This window comes from Arachis hypogaea, chromosome 4, assembly GCF_003086295.3.
Source record: "Arachis hypogaea cultivar Tifrunner chromosome 4, arahy.Tifrunner.gnm2.J5K5, whole genome shotgun sequence".
Taxonomy (NCBI): Eukaryota; Viridiplantae; Streptophyta; class Magnoliopsida; order Fabales; family Fabaceae; genus Arachis; species Arachis hypogaea.
The window spans coordinates 91,645,979-91,667,378 of record NC_092039.1 but is presented as its reverse complement, the minus strand read 5'-3'; the positions used below and the strand labels follow the sequence as shown (position 1 = coordinate 91,667,378).

The 21,400-nt window shown below is 35.5% G+C and overlaps 1 protein-coding gene and 1 pseudogene across 1 annotated transcript; both read left to right on the top strand.

Annotated features, from left to right (window-relative positions):
- Positions 1 to 3,959: 3,959 nt before the first annotated feature.
- LOC112795033 (uncharacterized) lies at positions 3,960 to 4,773 on the top strand (annotated as a pseudogene).
- A 2,435-nt stretch (positions 4,774 to 7,208) lies between these two features.
- On the top strand, positions 7,209 to 13,801 carry LOC112796976 (uncharacterized). Its single transcript, XM_025839684.3, has 11 exons — positions 7,209 to 7,824; positions 9,004 to 9,212; positions 9,592 to 9,633; positions 9,750 to 9,894; positions 10,099 to 10,328; positions 10,807 to 10,864; positions 11,517 to 11,594; positions 11,753 to 11,841; positions 12,175 to 12,256; positions 13,053 to 13,244; positions 13,340 to 13,801. The coding sequence occupies exons 2-11, from the start codon at positions 9,046 to 9,048 to the stop codon at positions 13,511 to 13,513; spliced, it is 1,257 nt and encodes a 418-aa protein (XP_025695469.1). The 5' UTR covers positions 7,209 to 7,824; positions 9,004 to 9,045; the 3' UTR covers positions 13,514 to 13,801.
- The last annotated feature ends 7,599 nt before the right edge of the window (positions 13,802 to 21,400 follow it).

The window sequence follows — 21,400 nt, the reverse complement described above, 5'->3', positions numbered from 1 at the left end:
AATTTCTAGAATTTCTTAATTTTTTTAAATATTGGTCGTTGACAAAAACATACAAAAAAATCTATTTAGCATAAAATTGTTAAATTTTAAAAATAAAATATTTTATTTTTCTAATTATTCTTAAAAAATTCTATCAAAATTTGAATTCTAAAATAATTTTAAAAAATATATCAGTAAATATGAAATATGAATTATATTCGACAAAAATATCCAATCGTTGAATGTTTATTCACTACAAGGGAACCGGGTGTTACTTGCGATAAAATACCAGCCTTTTTTCCAGAGCGCTACTGTTCGAGTGAGCTGCTGCAGTTCTTCATGCGTTTTGATGGTCCGCCTCCAATAGATCCAAAATGGTTGCCATCTTTGTTCCAACCGCATCTAATAATCTTATTGCCAGCCCAAATTGTCAGCCGTTCTCCCCAACCGCTCCAAATTGCCTGATTTGTTGCGTTCCTGCTACGTAAATACTCCCCCGCTCCAAATAAACTGAATCGAGGCGGTATTGGGCCCTCACCGCAGCAGATAACTTTGGGGGGAAGGGGATTTTGGCTCACTAAAATACCCAGACCAAATTTATTTTGCGCCATAACCTTCAAGTATTTGGCGCGAGAACCCTTCGTCAGAGCCAAGGTATAGCAATCACTGGTCTCCTTCTCCGTCGTCCTTACCCTTCCCTCTGTCAGATCCAACGGAGTCCACTCCATCGTTGTTCTGGTCACCAGGCTCCTCCCTCAGCCGTGTAGCTCCCGTGCACGAAGGTGAAGAAGAAGGGGTCGTCGAAGTCTTCTCCATCTGCTGTGCATGTGTGTGTCGTCGTCGGCGTCATCCCAATCCATCCGTCCCTGTGTCATCCTTGGCAGCCTTTTCCCTTTTGGCGGTGCTTCGCGTTGCCGATTGCAATAGACTCCCCTCTCAGTGGTATGTTCCTCTCCCTCGTCCCAATTTAAGTTTCGGGGCTGTTGAGAAAATTTTTCTTGCATGAATTTAATCTTTATGCTTTCTAAATTTTGTTTTGAACAACGTTCTTTGATTAATTTTGGCTAAATTTTTCTTCAATTTAACACTCAGATTAAATTTTCCCCAATATCTGAACCCATGAGTCTTGATGTGTTTGTGTACATTGCTACGGCTCGATTAGCATGTGCTGCTCTACAGTTTCCTAAGACAATTTTATAACCTGGATTCTTGAAAATTCTCTAAGTTATTTAGATTTGAAATAATGTAAATAAATCAAGATGACTGCATTTTATCTGTTACCTTTTTCCTCCCTCCTCGCCCCACCATACAAATTGAACTTAAACCCAAACCCTCTATTTATCTTTCTATCTAAATTTATTTTACAATCCTTTAATTTTTTCCATTTATATTTCTCAATCTTTTCTGGGTCGAAGTTGAATTTGTGTGGCGAGGGCTTCTGGTGAGTTCATTGCTCTTTTTTCGTTTGTTGTTCGGTGTGGTAGTTCAATAGCTGCTTCGATTAATTTTTGTATGAGTTTTAAATTGAGATAATTACAATAGAACATTATCTTTTAAAATCAAAGTAGAACAACTGACATAGTATTAATGAAATTATATTTTATAGTGTTGATTAATAAGACTCTGAATAGTCTTCATCATTAGAAGTTGGAGATGTTTGTGTTTTTGAGCTCATCAATGAAAAAGATCTGCTTGATGTTCATATTTGTAAAGCCCAATGCTAGGGTAATGTATTATAACTTCAGGAACTAAGAGCTCATAATTCTTAGATAAGGTTAATTTCGATTAGATGTAACCCCCTTTTTTTTCCCTTACTGTTGAATCAAACTTTTATATTTGGTTTGGACCAGTTATATATATGTATGAACTAAGTATTTTAATTTTATTTCCTTGTTTTGTCACTTCATGATTAAATTATTATCTTCTCAAAGTGAAAGACAAGGTTACGTTTCGTATAAGGATAAGAAAAAGTGAGGCAGAATTTTTCATGGATTTGATTCAAAATTGTAAAATTTGAACAAATTGGAGAGGTTAAGAATTCTGTTAACATAATTTTTGAGTCTTTTCCACATTTGAGAACCTTATTGATACATTAAAGATAAACCATCTTTAACTACCACTAGCACTTAATCCTCTATAACTTCCGTTGCTGTCATCTTCTTTCGGTTTTTCAATTAACTTGTCTTCTTACCAGAGACTGTAACTATGTCTATGAACAAGAAGAACATCCATGGCTTCCTCTAGTTTCCAAAGAAACAAGCATTCTCCTTTCTCTGTGATCTGTTTGGAATGTTTATTTTCCATGGTTTTAATCTCAATATCTTGGTTACCATTGTTCAATGTTTCCTCTCATTCTCGGAGTTAAATTCTGACTTTCTCTGAACTTAATTTGTTTACATTGAATCAGGTTCTCTGACGAGTGGGTATATCGGAGCTTTTGAATAATTTACTTGGGGTGTATTTCTGTACCTGCAATTGTGACAGGTATTATCAATGGAGTAGAACCTATAAGTCTTGCACAAAGTCTTTTCGGGAATTTATTAAGTATTCATTTTTAATCTAAAGACTTATAAATTAATGGCAAACCACTCCACATATCTATTTGTTCTATTATTTAAGATGTTCTACCAACCTGATTCAGTAAATTTAATTCTGCATTATTATTATAAATGTAATCTTAGTGATTGAACTTGGTAGGGATGAATATGGTATTTCGTTACTTAAGACTGAAATAATGACATTGAAAGGTTCCATTGACACTGAGGAAGATGCCCTGTCTTCATTATTTTGATGAGCATGGAGTTATATGAGACGTTATATTCTTACTGATTGACTCATTAGTGATATTTTTAGTGATTGACTCATTAGTGAGGTTGTAATTCAAATTGGTCCACTTTAATCCTTTTCTTCTTGATTTGGTACCAATTTACTGTTTTGTTTTGTGTTAGTGATCTTACTCGTACCTGGCCTCCCTGTGGTAGCTTTTCTTCTTCCCAGGTTTGCCTAATTGAATTGCTTTTAGTAATTTCACTTAGTTATTGGATGAAACAGGTTTATTTTATTGCCATGGTGTCATTTGCCATTTTATTTTATTCCATTTCATTTTATTCCACTATTTTAGAGGAGCATACTAATAATTCTTTTGACTTTCTAACATTTTCCAAACAGTCCATGCTCCTGTTAGTAAAGAGATGATAAAGCATTTTGTGAATTTTTGGCTTTTCTTGTCTTCATGGTAGACCAAGTGAAAGTGACTTGTATATTACTGCAAAAGATTTTATCTTCTTTTCTATTATTAGAACAATTGATAACAAGTTAATGGAATTTGTATAACCCAAAAACTGTACCTCTGACTTAGTGATGTGCATTAAGCTGTTTTCTTAATTTATTGTATTTTATTTTTCTGTTTCAAGGGCCAATGATTAGTTTAGTATTAGCCAGACTCCAGTCTTTGCTAATGACTTGCACCTATAAAACTGGTCAAAATTAGCTGTAACAATTATTCTTTTATCAGATGTTTAATGTGGTTAAATGTTCATGTTCATTGATACTAAAAAATCTAATTTCTAGGTTAACGTGAATTTTGCTGATTTCTCATAATGTGGGCATTTGTTTATTTTCTGATGATATGAATCTCCCTTATTTTCTCTTTTCATTTTCAAGGGAAACAATGAAACAAAGAGTTTTGTTTTCCATTGTTTTGCATCTGTCACAATTCAATTGCATCTTTATGGTTATTTTTGGCTGCACAAGATTAAATATATTTATAGTTACTTTCACATGTATATATAACTAGCTAGTTACTACAAAATTAGAAGCTTTATGTGCAAATTTAAAGTTTAAAGTGGTCCTGCACACTTTATTCAAGCTTTATGTGTTGAATTGCGCTTGGTATTTCAGTGCTGCAGATTGGAGATATGCTGCGGAGCAGTTTGTAAAGAAACTTCCTGATATGCTGCAGATTGGTATTTCAATATTGACTCCATCTGAAAAATACTTTAAATTTTAAAATTAACCCTACCACCAATCATCTTCAACTTTCAACCTCTTACTATGCAATCCTCACCTTTTCTTGGGACGACATCGTCAAGCTTTGGACCCTCGATTGCCCTTCCTCCCTCTGCACCTTCAAGGAACACTCCTATTGCGTCTACTCCGCTGTATAAAACCCTCGCTATGCCGACGTCTTCACGTCTACCTCCGGTGACTACACCTTCCACGTGTGGGATGTCATGAACCTTCATCCTCCATGGTGTTCCCTCCTCACAAATTTGAGGTGCTAACTTGCGATTGGAACAAGTACGATGACTACATAATTGTGACTGTTTCAGTGGATAAAAGCATCAAGGTTTGGGATGTGAAAATCTTTAGGGTTTCGATTGCGGTTATGAACGGGTATGTGGTGAGGAAGGTGAGGTTCTCGCCGTGCTTGCGGAATTGGAGGTGTCTTGCTCTTATGATATGACGGTTTGTGTTTTGAATTTCATGGTGGACTATGTGCTTATGAGTCGATACTATCATCACATGGAGTTCGCCGTTGGCATGATATAAGTGTTTTTGTTGAAGGCTTGATGGCCAGCACTGGTTGGGATGAGCTTGTTTATGTTTCGCAGCATGGCACTAATAAAATTTTGTTAGGTCAGAGCACGGCATAGCAATAGTTGAAGGTTGAAATGATTGGTGGTAGGGTTAGTTTTAGAATTTAACATATTTTTTAAATGGAATCAACAAAATTTAACGGTTGAATATTTTTGTTGAACATAATTCTTCTTTTATGAATATAAAGTACATTTAATTTTTTCATAATCAATTTTGTCAGTGTCTGAATCTTTTATAATGAGAAATAGCTATTTACTCAAAATATATATATTTAACATTAGATAAATTTATTAACAAAAGTCGAATATTTTGTAGTTTACCCAAAAGTAAAAGTAATAAAAGGCATAAAACTTGTTGGGCTGATCTGTTTTATTCGCCAGACTAAAAATTTGGAGTGAACACCCAACCCGGTCCCTGTCCTTTTTTTTTATGGACATCACGGCCCTTTTCCAAAAAAAAGGGACATATCGGTCCCTGTCATACTTTTATGAGACATCCTGGTCCTTCCGTCATCTTCCCTGACCAAAACAGACGGAACTTGCCTATGTGTCAGTTAACGTTGTTGAGTTGGAGGTTAATAGTCTGTTAAGTTCTACGTGGCCATTAAGAAATGGACAGGGGTCGATTTGTTCCCCTTTGGAGACCTAAAACTACGTCGTTTTAGTGGTTCTCGCCACGTGCTATTAGGGAATGGTAAGGGGTCGTTTTGTCCCGCTGTAGAAACTAAAAACGACCTCGTTTTTAGTCTTCACTAAAACATAATGGTTTGAAAGTGATTCAACGCTGCTAATCTCTCACTCTTCTCCCAACCCAAATACAAACTCTATGAGACCATGATTGGTAATAGAGAGCATTGTTCATCATCAAACCCACGAAGCAGAGACGATTCAAGCTGGGGCCTAAATTCTGGTGGGAGTGCTAGAGCTCCGAGGAAGAAGAAATGGGTTGCCCCAATTTGTTATTGTGGTTCTCATGCAATATTGTTCATGTCAGGGACGGTGAAGAATCCAGACAGATTATTCTTCCGCTGCCCAAAATTCAAGGTAGTTTTTGAGGGTTTGGCTAATTTTTTGTTTTCAATTTCTATCCCACAGATGATAACAAATGTTAAACTTTTTTGTAGACTGAAAAATGGCATTGCAACTTCTTTTCATGGCTAGATGATTATGTATCTTCATGTGGAGAGGATGCTAACAAGGCTGTCTTATTTGGGGCATCAAAGCAGAAGCAGAATCGATTAGAAGGCCATGGTTATAAGGTGGATAACAAAGTTAATGAGTTGGAGAAAAGATTAATTGGTTTGGAGGATCAGTTAGATTACTGCAGACTGAAAATGGGTGAAAGTAGATGTATTAGGTATGGGTTTGATTTGTTAGCATTTTTGAGTGGGGTTGTAATTGCAAGCTTGTTTAGAGCAAGTGTGTAGGAATTTGATAGCTGAATTTTGGTATTTCACTGAGTTGAGTTGTGAACAACACTTTTGATGATGAATGAAGCAGAAATTATTGTGTTGAATTTGTAAAATTTGAACCATAGCCTGTGATGAATATGTTAAATCTCATCCATATATTGATAGATAATGACATATATGTCATGACATAAATTTAACAAATATGCATGCTAGCTAAGTAGCACTAAGTATCTACAGTCAAAGAAAGATCCATGTTAATATATTGATAATTAAGGAACAGTACAGTTGTTGAAACAACTTAACACATAATATGCCATTCAAAATATGGGCAGCAACATGGCCCTGAGTCAGATAACCAAAATATAAGGATCTCAACCAAAAGCCCTATGCCTAAAACCAATAGTAGTAAGTAGCAAAACATAGAAGTTTTTTTGAAGCAAAACATGTGTCCTAAAAGCTTGTAGCCAAGATACAAAACAGCAACGAAAGGTACTCCAAGTTCACATCTTTTTTGGTTTCTACAGCGGGACAGAACGACCCCTTACCATTCCTTAATAGCATGTGGAGAGAACCTCTAAAACGACGTAGTTTTAGGTATCCAAAGGGGGATAAATCGACCCATGTCCATTTACTAATGGCCACGTGGAACTTAACAGACTATTAACCTCCAACTCAGCAACGTTAACTGACACGTAGACAAGTTCCGTCTGTTTTGGTCAGGGAAGATGACGGAAGGACCGGGATGTCTCACAAAAATATGGGACAAGGATCGATATGTCCCTTTTTTTTTTACAAGGACCGTGATGTCCATCGAGAAAAAGGATAGGGACCGGGTTGGGTGTTCACTCAAAAATTTGAGAGTCCTCTACTTCATCTGCTTTAAAAGGGTGTGACTCCTCATAACTGCAAATTCAGTCGTCGCCGGCTCCAATCCTTACTCAACTCTGTTTAAGAAGTCCTTATCTCCCTTTTTGTATCAAAACCTTCCATTGGACAACTTCTTTGTTCACATCAAAGGCCACCATCAGTGAATGTGATTAATTTGTTCTGTAATTTTTCAATAACTATTGTGATTTAAAAGAATAAAAAAACACAGTTAAATTTAAAAAAAAAAAAAACTCTATCTCTAATTATCAAATTCGGTTCGATCCGATTGGTTTGATCGAAAATCCTGTCGGCCCGGATTAATCAAAACCCAGACCTTTAACCGGACCGGGTCATGCTTTTGCTTTCGTTTGAAAGTTGAAACGGCGTCATTTCTTGTGATGCCCTAGTCTGTCGGATCACCCAGCCCTTAACGTCTCTCTTCTCTGGACTCCTGGTGTCTCTTTCTCGTCGCTCTCTCCCTCAACCTCAAGCTCTCTCACCTCCGATCTCTGACTTCTCTCTCGGTCTCGCACTCACTGTCTCGGACCGAGGCTCGTCGTCGCGCTCTGTGTCGTCACTGTATCGAACTCTGTCCCCGCCTTCCACCTTCCTGCGCTCGCTTCGCCGGCGGCAGAAGAAGACGGAACCAGCATCTGGTCCCTCGGGTGGTGGTCATTGTCGTCTTCTTGCTTCGGGCCATCAGTTCAGCTGGTCAGCTTCCTTCACCGTCACCGTCTCGCTCCCAGTCGCGCCCCTTCCCCGCGATCGTCGTCGCCGCGGCAGAAGCAGCAAGTCCCGGGCAGGTCGTCGTCGTCGCTATCTGTCTCGTCACCGTCGTACTCCGACGCGCGCCTTCCCTGCGCTTGTTGTCGCCGGCAGCAGAGGCAGCAGGTCCCGGTGTGCTAGTCTTCGTTGTCGTCTTCTTGCTTCGAGCCTCGCCTTCAGCTTCCTTCGCTCAACCCGATTTGGTGTGTTCCAACAAATTCCCCCTTTCTTTCTGTTTCAGTTTTGTTGCTGTAATTCATCACTGCACTTTGATTTTGTTGCTGAAAGTTGAATGTGTTGAGAACCTTGAATTTGTTGCTGTCTTGTTGAAATAATCAATTAGCTTAAATTTGTTCATTGCTGAATGAATTTGTTGTTCATTGAACGTTGAATAATCACTTAGTTAAATTTTTTTGTTGCTGAAAATCATCACTGAGTTGAATTTGTTACTGATTATCATCATTGAAGATTGAAGCTATTGTTGTCTCTGAAATAATCACTTATCTAAAGTTTTTGTTGCTGTAAATCTGTAAATCATCTTCTGAGCTAAATCTTTAGTTGCTGAAAATTATTATAGTTGAATTTGTTGTTGAAAATGAGGTTCATCTTCTTTGCAACTAAGAATAAAATTGTTCTGTTAAATTGTTGTTTCCATGCTTTCTGTTTGTATTATTATGGATTATTCTTGGTATTGATTTGTGAAAAATACACAAATGTAGCTATAGATGCAATCCAAATGAAAGAAATGTTGGTCAAGCTTCAAATTTTTCCTAAGATATAGATGCCAACTTTCTTATTATTCCTTGGATTTGATTTACTGATTGTGTTATCTTTTGTTCTCTCTTGTTCATTTAAATTGAGAAAGTATTTTGTACTGGTGACTAGTATATTATCTCTTTTTGCATCATTAGTTATGTCTAAGAATTGATACTTGATTGTTATTAATATGTTTGTGAAGACATGCATTTTAAATTTTAACTTTTGAAGTTAATTTTATTTTTATAATTATATTTTTATTTAATTATGACCGGATCAATCAGGTAAATTACTGACCCACCGGTTGAACCAGTGATCCGGTGACCTAGTCATATGACCGGGTCAATTACCGGTTTAGTTTTGATAACTATGGCTTTTATCTTGCCATTACCATTACAGATTTACAGTTGCTTGAACATACACTGATCTGGACTCTTCCTTGCTGACTTTTGTGAGATATCAGTCGTTTGATATGTATTTGACATTTGATTGTTTGAGAACAATCAGAAGATATTTTACAGTTTAATGGGAGCGACTTCTGGTGGCTGAATTTTGTATGCAGTTATGTAATGGTTCTTTGGTAGTGGAAGGAAATAAGCAATTGATCATTAGTTTCATATCTACAGGAACAACAAATTCGATAGATGCGAGAATAGCTTGATAGAAGGATGGAATTTTGCTTCCTAAGGATTTTAAAGCTCACTATGAAAGTACTCGTGATGTTATTGCTATTTCTGGGCAATATCAAGAACTCTACAGCATATTTTTCATCGTCTTCTGAGGCTACCATGCATACTAATAATTGGGCTGTTCTGGTCTGCACATCACGCTTCTGGTAAATCAAGGCTTCATCTTTACTTTATCCAAATTCCTTTTGAACAATGGTATGTTACTGTTTTATAAGCTTCAAAGCTTCCTGATTCTAATTATATGAATATTAATAAAAGCATTTTATAGCTACCTAATGTTTCATGTTAGTTTTCTCTAGTTTCTTTGCTAAGCATCTTAGTTCTTCTAGCGGTTTGGCGACAATAAATATGAATGATGTATATAGGATACTCGGTGAAAAGTTTTCAAAATTGTTTACCGAGCACCGACGGCTTTTTTCCCTAGCTTAGAGAGTAGATTTAAACTGATGTTTGTATTGGACTATTGTTAACATTGTAATTCTATGACAAGGCTAGTATACTAAGCACGCTGCTTCCCATTTTCAGGTTTAACTATCGACATATGGCAAATACGTTGTCACTGTATAGGTAAATGTTCAACTTTAGTTTTATTTTTAATTTTTTAAAATTATGGTTGGTACTGATCATTTGATCATTACAAATTCTTTCTCTTTTATTGATAATAAATAATTTCTCTCATTCAGGACAGTTAAGCGGCTAGGAATACCTGATGAGAGGATTATACTCATGCTAGCAGATGACATGGCATGTAATGCAAGAAACAAGTACCCTGCGCAAGTTTTTAATAATGAAAACCATAGACTTAACCTGTATGGGGACAATGTTGAGGTGAGTTTTTGAGGTATGCATTATGCCTGACTCTTCTATAGGGCATAGATGGGACAATGATTATTGTTAGGTTTGCCTTTGTCTTATTACAAACTTCTGATCTTGTAACATTTGGAAGCTAAAATATTTGCATCTTTCCAATTTTTTCTATGGCTCCCATATGTAGTCTTTAAGAAGGTGATGATTTTTCCTGCAACCCATCAGGTAGATTATCGTGGTTATGAAGTGACAGTTGAAAACTTTCTGCGTGTGCTTACTGGACGTCATGAGACTGCTGTTCCAAGGTCCAAGCGACTTCTTAGTGATGAAGGAAGTCATATTCTCCTCTATATGACAGGGCACGGTGGTGATGAGTTTTTGAAGTTTCAGGATTCAGAAGAACTTCAGAGTCATGATTTAGCTGATGCTGTGAAGCAAATGAAAGAGAAGGGCAGGTCTTGAATTCCTATTTAACTTATTATTTGTAACCATCATAATTTGTATGAATGAAAGTAATAAAAAAATTTGGGGTATAAAATTTGTTCGATGAAGGAAAAAATAATTCAAGAGTAGGGAGAATAAAGAATACCTTTTAACAATCTAAAATGGGGGAAAAGAATGGAACATAGCTTCTCAATCCCCAATGCGTGCAGACTAAGGAGTATGGACTCTTTGTACATGTACCTATTTTGCTGAGAATAAGGATCTTGATGGTGACTTTATCAATATGATTCCATGAATTCAGGAACCTTTTTCTATTCTTTCTTATCTATTTTAACTAAGAAAATCTACATGAATATTGTCCTTTTCACTATAAGTTATAGGAGTCTAATTTATCTCCGTTACCTTTATATTTACAAGTCATTGACATATCGAATCATAATTATTATGTTGGATTAAGAACTCATTTTTTGAACATTTGGGATTTATTAGGTTTAAGGAACTGCTGATAATGGTGGACACTTGCCAAGCTTCTACACTCTTCTCTCAGGTTAAACATTGATTTTGACATGGTTGTTTGGATTTTTAGGAGCTTCCATAATTTTTATGCCAATTCTCATGGAAAAAGCGTGATGTGATCCTAAGTATTCATTGTCCAGGTTAAGAGTGGTCTCTGTCTAAGTCAAATGAACCCTTGTGTTTCTCTATATATTTCATGTTGCTGTTGAATGCTTGCAGTTGGTGGAAGTGCTATATTTTCAATGATTAGAGAAACATTAGATGTGTTGTGGTACAAAGAAATCTGGAGCTTGGAGCTGTTACATTTATTTGTTGTTAGAAGTTTAGCTGTTGTTGTTAGCTTCTTGAACATCCCTAGAGCAATTGTGTAATCTTTTTGAATGGGGAGATTTACAAATATCCTGGTCTGATAATGATGTTAATCTATTTTATAGCTAATTGCATAACCAATTTTTTGGTATATTATATATTTCATTCAGTGTTAAACATCATATTGTGAAGTACAAAGATTTTGTATCTTACTTTTATTCTCCTAATCTAGTTTTGATTTCTTCCTAGGATAAAGGGATGCTCTTAGCTTCTACTATCGATGCATTTTTAACATATTTATGTTCTTGGAAGCCACTCTATTTCACAAGTGTCCTATATATATTGCTGACTAGATTCATTTTTCTGGGTTGCAGCTTCAATCACCTGGAGTTCTGGCAATTGGAAGTAGCATGAAAGGAGAGAATTCATATTCACATCACTTGGATTCAGACGTATGTATTAATTTGACATTGTTAACCAACTTGTGAAAAGCACATAGAAGTATTTGACATAATATGCTACAGTTTATCCATTGGCTTTCTTCATGTTTGGCTCCAAAGGTAGCAAACTAAAATTCCCTTTTGTACTTGCACTTTAAAATATCACACAGGTTGGTGTTTCAGTTGTTGATCGTTTCACTTTCTACACACTTGCCTTCTTTGAGAGGCTGAATATTTATGACAATGCCTCATTGAGCAGGTACATACAAGAATGTTCTTTATATATATTTTCAGGAACTATTTTATCCATGCTAATGTGTCTCCCTAGTATGTGTATCTATTGTCTTGTACATTCTTTTAATTGCATTTCACTTTCTATACGTTTTGGTGCAATTCATCATAACTTTTTAATAATTCTCCAAAAAATTCATTGATCTGTGCTGATTAAAATAATTGGCCTACGTTTAACAAGAATTTTTCTCACTCTTATTTATTGAGAAAGTTGGTAATCATGAATGGCTGAAATTCCCGCCAAAATTATATATTCACAGCTAGCTTGTTTACTTTGCAAATTTTTATGCTTTGTTTGCAGTCTTTTCAATTCGTATAATCCGAATCTGTTGATGTCAACTGCTTACTACAGAAGGGACCTATACCAACGCCATTTAGAAGAGGTAATAAACATTGTGGATGTAATTTGATTCCTTTGCTTTGCGTCTGACGAAGTGCTTCTACCTGGTAGTGTATGTGATGTTTCCACTTGGTTAAATTTGATTGCTCTCTTGACAACCAATAAGATCTTTCTTGAATTAAGATCCAACATTATTGCAAACTTATTCCACTCCATTTAAGTATCATTTACAATCTGTATTCTGGTCTTGAAGTTCAGTGATGTTTCTACTGTTTCCTGATTTAAGTCCAATTTGTATCATATTTGTTGTAATAGACTATAAATCACTTTGTCAAGCTACTACTTAACTAAACTAGTTGGAAAAGCCAATCCACATTTATGTAGTAGGTTTACTGCTTTGAGACATCATGAGAAAGCTGAGCTTCTTGAAGTTACACGGGAATGGTGGGTTTGATTTAATGTGTTTATTCTACATTGTAATCGTTGTGCTTTATACATGGCTTGTAAGTAGAGTGGAGACCTCTTCCTTGTGGACACATTTTGATGGATCGAGTGATTTCCGTCCCTCCATCAATAATAAAACCGTGGGGCCCGGAGTGCCAAAGTAAACAATATCCACAAGCGGGTGGGCTGAGCTGTTACAGCATTCCTATAGCTATAGCTATAGCTAGACTGCTGGAGGTAGAGGGAGACTTGGGAAAACCATAGGAGGAACTATAAAAGAATGCTTTAAACATAAATATGATATATGATAGAACAATTTCGTGGTGTTTGATTCATGTAACAGACTCCATTTAGTAGAACAATGCTCAGTTGTCTTTTTGCTTTACTTTTTCTAGGTACCTGTGACAAACTTCTTTGGCTCTGTGATGGAAACAATACACACTGATTCAGCATATACATCCTTGACAAATAAAAATTTTGGGGGAGCTAAAACCAAAACATTTTTGGGTCAATCTTTCTCCAGCAGCGACATAAATTCTGTGAGAAACTCTGATGATGAAGATCAATTCAATAATTTAACTGCAGAGGTAACTCACCCCCTCTTCTCTTTTGGTAGCAATTGAGAATTCAATATTCCCTTGGCTAGGGTTATGTTTACTCTACTTATATCTGGCTGGAACAGGAAGATCAACACGATGAAGCTGGACAGTGTATTTTCTGTGCCATGGATAGTGGACATCTGTGGAGTTTTATTCTCGGCAATGTTATTACACACGAAAGTGTTGATTTCTTTGTGTGCTATGGCCTGGTTTTAATGCTTCCTCTTTTGGTGTTTTCGACATGGCTATCATTGTAACTGGTTGAAGAAAACATTCTATAAGTCTCTAAGCTGAGTTCCATTGACGCCAGATGTCATGGTGGCTTCCTATGCAATTTCACACCATGAAGATTTATCAGGGCTTTTACTTGTACATGGGGGTATATGCACACTGAGAGAACTTCATAGTTGCGTAGCAGTTATATTATATTGGCTATTTTATCCTTGATGCAGAGTTGAGTTCTTCAGTTATAATGTGTTCCACGAACATGATCTTTCTCTCCATGAATACATTATAAATGAACCATCAAAAGATTTTAATGCTTATTGGGGGAGGTTATATATAGGTAGGCAGCTTTGTTTATCAGTAGTATCATTAAACGAATGGGAATTAGCCATACTTAAAATTAAAGTGGTTATTCATAGTGACTGAGGATAACATAAAACAGTGCATTTGGATTATCGTTTGCAAATGGATATTGATATATAGTTTTTGTAGAATAATTTTTTATAGAAATTAGATTAGATTGATGTCAAAGAAACTTGTGTTTGGATATAGGCTTTAAATACTGACATCAAATTCAAATATTAGAGATCTAACAAGCAGATTTATTTTGTTGGGTTATTAGGACTGCAAGTGATGTGTAGTTTTCATTGATTAAACTTGTACGTATAACAATACCAAAAAAAAAAAAAAAAAAACTGGTACGTTTAACTTAAAATCTTTTATTGTTGTTTGTTCTTTTCTTTTTTTAGTAAGTATTGTTTTTATCCCTAATATTTGGGATAAATTTTAAAGTTGTCTCAAACGTTTAAATTATCCTATTTAAATTTCTAATATTTTAAAATTGTTTCAATGTTGTCCTGTCATTAATAAAATGTTAACAGAATTGACAGTAGGATAACATTAAGATAATTTTGCAACGTTAGAAATTTAAATAGAACGAAAATATTGGAACAAAAACTCTTTGAAAAATTATCTAATCAGGTAAAATAACAGTGGATTTTAAAGAAATGAATTGCAATACAAATTCAGGATTTTTACTCATGTTTATAGAATGACTAATAGTTAAATTTTCGAGAAAGAAAAAAAGAATGGTACATACATGTAACAAAGTATAAATTATACCTTTTATCTCTAATATACTGAACTTTTTTAATATTTAATTTAATTAAATTATTATTAACTTTTAAATAAATGTTAATTTTTTCTTCAATAATCTCAATTTTTTTAACTTAAATAGTTACTTACTTTATTTTTTAATTTTGCTCTTAATCAAAAATAAATTTACTTAGAATGAACATAATGTGATAAAGGATAAAATTTTAAAAATAAATTTATTTAGAATAAAAGTAGTGTAATTAAAAGTAATTTACTTAAATATGATTAAAAAATAATTGAATAATTATTTATTAGAAAAAATTGATATTATTACAGAATAAAATTAAAATTTATTTTAAAATTAAAAACAAAGTTTAATTAAATTAAACATTAAAAAAATTTGGTACATTAGAGACAAAAGGATAATTTATATTTTGTTGTATATATATCATACTCTTTTTTTTCTACAAGTTTATATACTAGTCATTCTATAAATATTCTATGATGAGTAAAATTTGTCAAGAGTAAAATTGAAAAAATAAGTCTACTTTCTAAGTAATGTGATTAAGAGTAATCTACTTAAATGTGATTAAAAGATAATTGTATAATTATATATTATAAAAAAATGATAATATTAAAAGATAAAATTTAAATTTATTTGGGTAAACCACAAAAAATGCACTCAAATTGTCTTGATGCTAACAAAAATGCTAAAATTTCGTTATCGACAACAATGACCTCAAATAATTTAAGAATGTGTCAAAAATATCCAGTTGTGATCAAAGACCTACTCCATTAACGGAAAAAATGTTGTGTGACTTGTCAATGTCAAAGTCTCACTTGTCACATAGGAAGTTTTGTTTGCCACATCATTCTTTTCCGTTAATGTGAAACATCGAGAGTAATATCTTTTTATACATTTTTAAATAATTTGAGGGTATTTTTGTTAATAATAATATTTGGAGACATTTTTGTCGGCGATAAAATAATTTGAGTGCATTTTTTGTGGTTTATCCAACTTATTTCAAAGTTAAAAATAAAGTTTATGTAAATTAAACATTAAAGAAGTTCGGCACATTAGAGACAAAAAAATTATAATTTATACTTTATTGTATATATATTATGTTCTTTTTTTTCTTTTTTTTCGAAAATTTATCTATTAGTGAGTAAAAAGTTTTTTCATGACATAAAATAAAATAATTATTGTTTCCATAAAAAAAAAGTTATTTTTATTTCTTGAGATTTTTTTTTTGGATGCAGTAGCAAGTTAGCCCAACACTTTGTACTGAAGTTCATCCACAACATCAACAAATTTTGTAATTTCAACCTTAGTTTGTCTTTGTCAGCGGTGAACTTGCAGATATTCCCAAAGTTCGCTTATAGTTTGGACAAACTTGTCCCAACCATAGCACAGAAAATGTCTCCTTATAATTCATAATGATCGAGTTCTCTTCATTCACATCTACATTTACCTCTCCTTCTACTTCTTATTACTCTCATTCTAATCACTTAAAATGTTTGGAATATCATTGTTATTAATTTATTATGATGGAAAAATCGTATTTGATCAAAATGGATCTATTATGTTTAGTTCTGTTCAACAGACCTTTATATGCTTGCCAACCGAAGTAAGGAATCTGATAACATTAAAACTTTTTGTAGTATATGCTATTGATCAACAACACACAAAGAAGATGAAAAAAAATCTATTATAAATATCCAATAGAGATGGGTGACACTTTACTTTACAAAAGGTTTTTTTTTGTTTTTCTTATGAATATTTTTATTATTATTTTTTTTATATCATTATCACTTCTAATAATTTTATATTTGATATAAGAATGAAATACATGATAACAAAAACATATCACTAATTAGAGGTTGACATAATCCGTTTTCAAATGTCCATCTGTCGGAGTGATTTATATTTCTGGTTGATATGTGTGCAAGGACTTCTTTGAAAGTTGGTGATGAGAATCCTTCAAGTCGGGCATTAGAACAAATATTAGAAGGTTAATGGTTGATTTGAACATGCCACCCAAGAAAAGTCAAGGGGAGTGATGCACCACTATTTCGTGGTATATCTTGTGCTTAATTGAGTGGATTTTATCTACTAATCTCACACTTATTTATTGAATTTGCATGTTTTACATTTTCCTTCCTGATTTTGTGCTATAATTGAAAACATGTTTCTTTGGTCTTAATTTAGCTAATTTTAATCCACTCTCATTACCATTCGATGCCATGATTTGTGTGTTAAGTGTTTTCAGAGATTACAGGGCATGAATGGCTTAGAGGATGGAAAGGAAGCATGCAAAACCGGAAAGAATACAAGAAATTGAAGGAATTGCTAATGTTGTCAGCCCTGACCTCTTCGCACTCAATCGATTATAACTTAAGCTACATAGATCCAAATGAGACAGTTCTAGTTGCGTTGGAAAGCTAACATTCGAGGCATCGCAACGATATACAATTTGCCATAGTGGCCATGCAGCTAGGTGACGTGCACGCACACTTGACGCACACGCGCACATTGGCGAAAAGTCCATCAGCGCGCACGCGCACCTGGCGCGTACGCGCGACATGCGCGACATACTGCAATTGCAGAAATCGATGAGGGTGACTTCTGGACTATTTTTTACCCAGTTTTCGGTCCAGAAAACACAAATTAGAGGCTACAGAGTGAGGGAATCAATCCATTCATTCATACACTTTTCATTCACACAATTTTAGGTTTTAGATTAGTTCTCTAGAGAGAGAGGCTCTCTCCTCTCTCTTAGGTTTTAGGATTAGGATTTCCTCTTCTTCTCAATTCCAGGTTCAATCTTCTTTTAATTTAGTTTCTCTTTTATTTGTTTATGAACTCCATGTTAGATTTGATTTCTTTATTCAATGCAATTTGAGGTATTTCATATTTATGATTTTAATTTAGTTTTTTACATTCTTAGCTTGTGTTGAGTAATTGGAGACACTTGAGTTATCAAACTCCTTGTTGATTGAAAATTGGAATTCGATGCTGATTGATTTGAATTCCCCTAACTCAAGTCTTTTCTTAGGAATTGACTAGGACCTGAGGAATCAAAATGATTTATCCACTTTACATACCTTCATAGTTAGAGGTTGACCAAGTGGGAGCAAAAGCCAATTCTAATCACAATTGATAAGGATAACTAGAAAATGACGTCCAGTTCTTATACCTTACAAGGGTTTTCATGATAATTAGTTTACTTCCTTGTCATTTACATTCTTTGTTCAAACCTTTCAAAAACCCAAAAAGATACTTTTCTCATAACCAATAATAACACACCTCCCTGCAATTTCTTGAGAGACGACCCGAGGTTTAAATACTTCGGTTATTAATTTTTATTGGGTTTGCTTTAGTGACAAACAATTTTTTTGTAAGAAAGGATTTTTGTTGGTTTAGAAGCTATACTTTCAACGAGACTTTATTTGTAAAATTCTTTACTAGCAAAAATCCGATCGTCAAAATGGCGCCGTTGCTGGGGAATTGCAAACGTGTGCTTTATTATTGGTTATTGTAAATATTTGCTTTTTTTTGTTTATTTGTTTTTGTTTTTAATTTTTATTAAATACTATGAATTCGCACCCCTGTCGCTATGAGTTTGGTTCCAATGCTGTTGTAAGAAATTGAAGCTATAATGAGAACAGTCATCAAGGTTGGAACAATCAAAGATGGGAGGAGCCATAAGGATTTGATCAACCCTCTTGGCAACAACCCCCTCCAATGCGCTATAACCAACAACCATTCCATGATGCATATCAAGACAATAGTTATGGTGGACCCTTTCGTGACAACCAACCTCCACCAAATTACTATGGTCAAGAGCCATTTCAAGGTGCGTACCAAGATGATAGATATGGTAGACCCCTTGTAGTTACCAACAAGCCCCACCATATGCCTATGAACCCCCTCCTCAACATAACTTTGAAACACCATACTCACAAGCCCCTTTCCACCACTCACCTCCATATGACCCTAACCCGTATCCACCATACCAACCACCTTATGAGCCAAATGAACCATACATAGAACCACTCCCATTTCAACACAATTACTCTCATGAGCCACCACCTCAATGTTCACCATCTCCATGCCCTTACCAAGAAGAACCACATTCTTATCATGCACCCTTTCTCCAAAATAATGACCCCTCCTATCCACCCCAAACCTCCATGGAGAACACACTTACCTCTATCATTGGTCTCACCTCTAAACTCCAAAATCTTATATCCCGCATGGACCAATCCTCTACCTCGAATATTCAACCCTCAAGCTCTAGTGCACTTCTTTTTTAACCACATAATGATCTCTCCATCCCATCACCACCCTCCATGGAAGAGCACCCACATCCATCAATCCAAGAGCAACATGATCCCAATGATGCTATTGACATGGAACAAGAGAAAAGGGATCGTCTTAAGGACGCAATAGATCGGTTACATGCGACCTTATTTCCAGAGGAGCAAGGGAGGCCCAAAATGTGGAAGTAGGAGAGACCCTTGAAGATGAAGGAGTAGTTGAAGGGAGTTGTCACGAAAAGAAAATCATCAAGGAGGAGTACGATTTTATGCTAAAACAACTGGACAAAGCCGCAATAGTTAAAGAGGAAGTGGTTGAAGACTTAGGAGATGCGGAACCTCCATGGGAAAGTCAAGTCATAGAGCCTCCTTCCAAGGTGTTTGATATTGATGTTGAGGAAGGTGTACAACCTCCAAGACATCTCATGGTTGAAGACTTTGCAGAGGTTGATCATGATATGGAGATTAAGGAAGAAGAAGCACAACCTCCCAAGCCCTTGGTAAAAAATGAAGAAGAGATTGAATTGGAATAAAGCTACCAAGAGGAAGAGGTTGATATTGAAGAAGCTTGCAAAAAGATGGAAGAATTCAAAGAAGAGCACAAGGGAGTGGAGTTTGCAAGATCATTGGAAGCACCTCTCCCAAAGCCATTACCGTCCAATACAACATTAAAGTGGGTAAAATTTTTATCCTTAACCTTTACTTTCCCACTCGAATATGGGCTACTAGAGACGGATGGTTGGTGCATGAATTTGTGATTCGCACAACTAACCAGCAAGTGCACTGGGTCGTCCAAGTAATACCTTACGTGAGTAAGGGTCGATCCCACGGAGATTATTGGTTTGAAGCAATCAATGGTTATTTTATTGATCTTAGTCAGGAGGTCAATAAGGTGATTTGGATTTAATTGTAAGAAGTCAAAGTATTTAAAATTGTAAGTTAAAATAATAGAGAATAATAGCGTTACTTGTTGTGCAGTAATGGGGAATATGTTGGGGTTTTGGAGATGCTTTGTCCTTTGAACTTCAACTCTTCCTTGAAATCCTTCAACACACGCAAGGCTCCTTCCATGGCAAGCTCTATGTAGGGTGTCACCGTTGTCAATGGCTACTTCCCATCGTCTCAGTGAAAACGTTCCTATGCTCTGTCACAGCACGGCTAATCATCTGTCGGTTCTCAATCAGGTTGGAATAGAATCCATTGATTCTTTTGCGTCTGTCACTAACGCCCAGCCCTCAGGAGTTTGAAGCACGTCACAGTCATTCAATCCCGGAATCCTACTCGGAATACCACAGACAAGGTTTAGACTTTCCGGATTCTCATGAATGCCGCCATCTATCTAGCTTATACCACGAAGATTCTGTTGGGGAATCTAAGAGATATTCATTCAGTCTGATGTAGAACGGAGGTGGTTGTCAGGCACACGTTCATGGATTGAGGAAGGTGATGAGTGTCACGGATCATCACCTTCTTCACAATTAAGCGCGAATAAACATCTTAGATAAGAACAAGCGTGTTTGAATGGAAAACAAAGGAATTGTATTAAATCATCGAGACGCTGCAGAGCTCCTCACCCCCAACAATGGAGTTTAGAGACTCATGCCGTCACAAAGTGTGTAATTCAGATCTGAAAATGTCATGAGGTACAAGAAATGTCTGTAAAAGTTGTTTAAATAGTAAACTAGTAACCTAGGTTTACAGAAAATGAATAAACTAAGATAATTGGTGCAGAAATCCACTTCTGGGGCCCACTTGGTGTGTGCTGGGGTTGAGACTAAAGCTTTCCACGTGTAGAGGCCTTTCTTGGCATCAAACTCCAGGTTATGACGTGTTTTGGGCGTTCAACTCCGGATCATGACGTTTTTCTGGCGTTTAACTCCAGACAGCAGCATGAACTTGGCGTTTAACGCCAAGTTACGTCGTCTATCCTTGCGCAAAGTATGAACTATTATATATTGCTGGAAAGCCCTGGATGTCTACTTTCCAACGCCGTTGAGAGCGCGCCAATTGGACTCCTATAGCTCCAGAAAATGCATTTCGAGTGCAGGGAGGTCAGGATCCAACAGCATCAGCAGTCCTTTTTCAGCCTAAGTCAGATTTTTGCTCAGCTCCCTCAATTTCAGCCAGAAAATACCTGAAATTACAGAAAAACACACAAACTCATAGTAAAGTCCAGAAATATGATTTTTGCCTAAAAACTAATATTATTTTACTAAAAACTAACTGAAACATGCTAAAATCTTCATGAAATTACCCCCAAAAAGCGTACAAAATATCCGCTCATCACAACACCAAACTTAAACTGTTGCTTGTCCTCAAGCAACTAGATAAATAAAATAGGTTTTAACAGAAATAAAGAAGTAATAATATTCTCGAGTTTTAAATGAAGCTCAGATTCTTATTAGATGAGCGGGGCTTGTAGCTTTTTGTCTCTGAACAGTTTTGGCATCTCCCTGTATCTTTAAATTCTCAGAATGATTGGCATCCTTAGAAACTCAGAATTC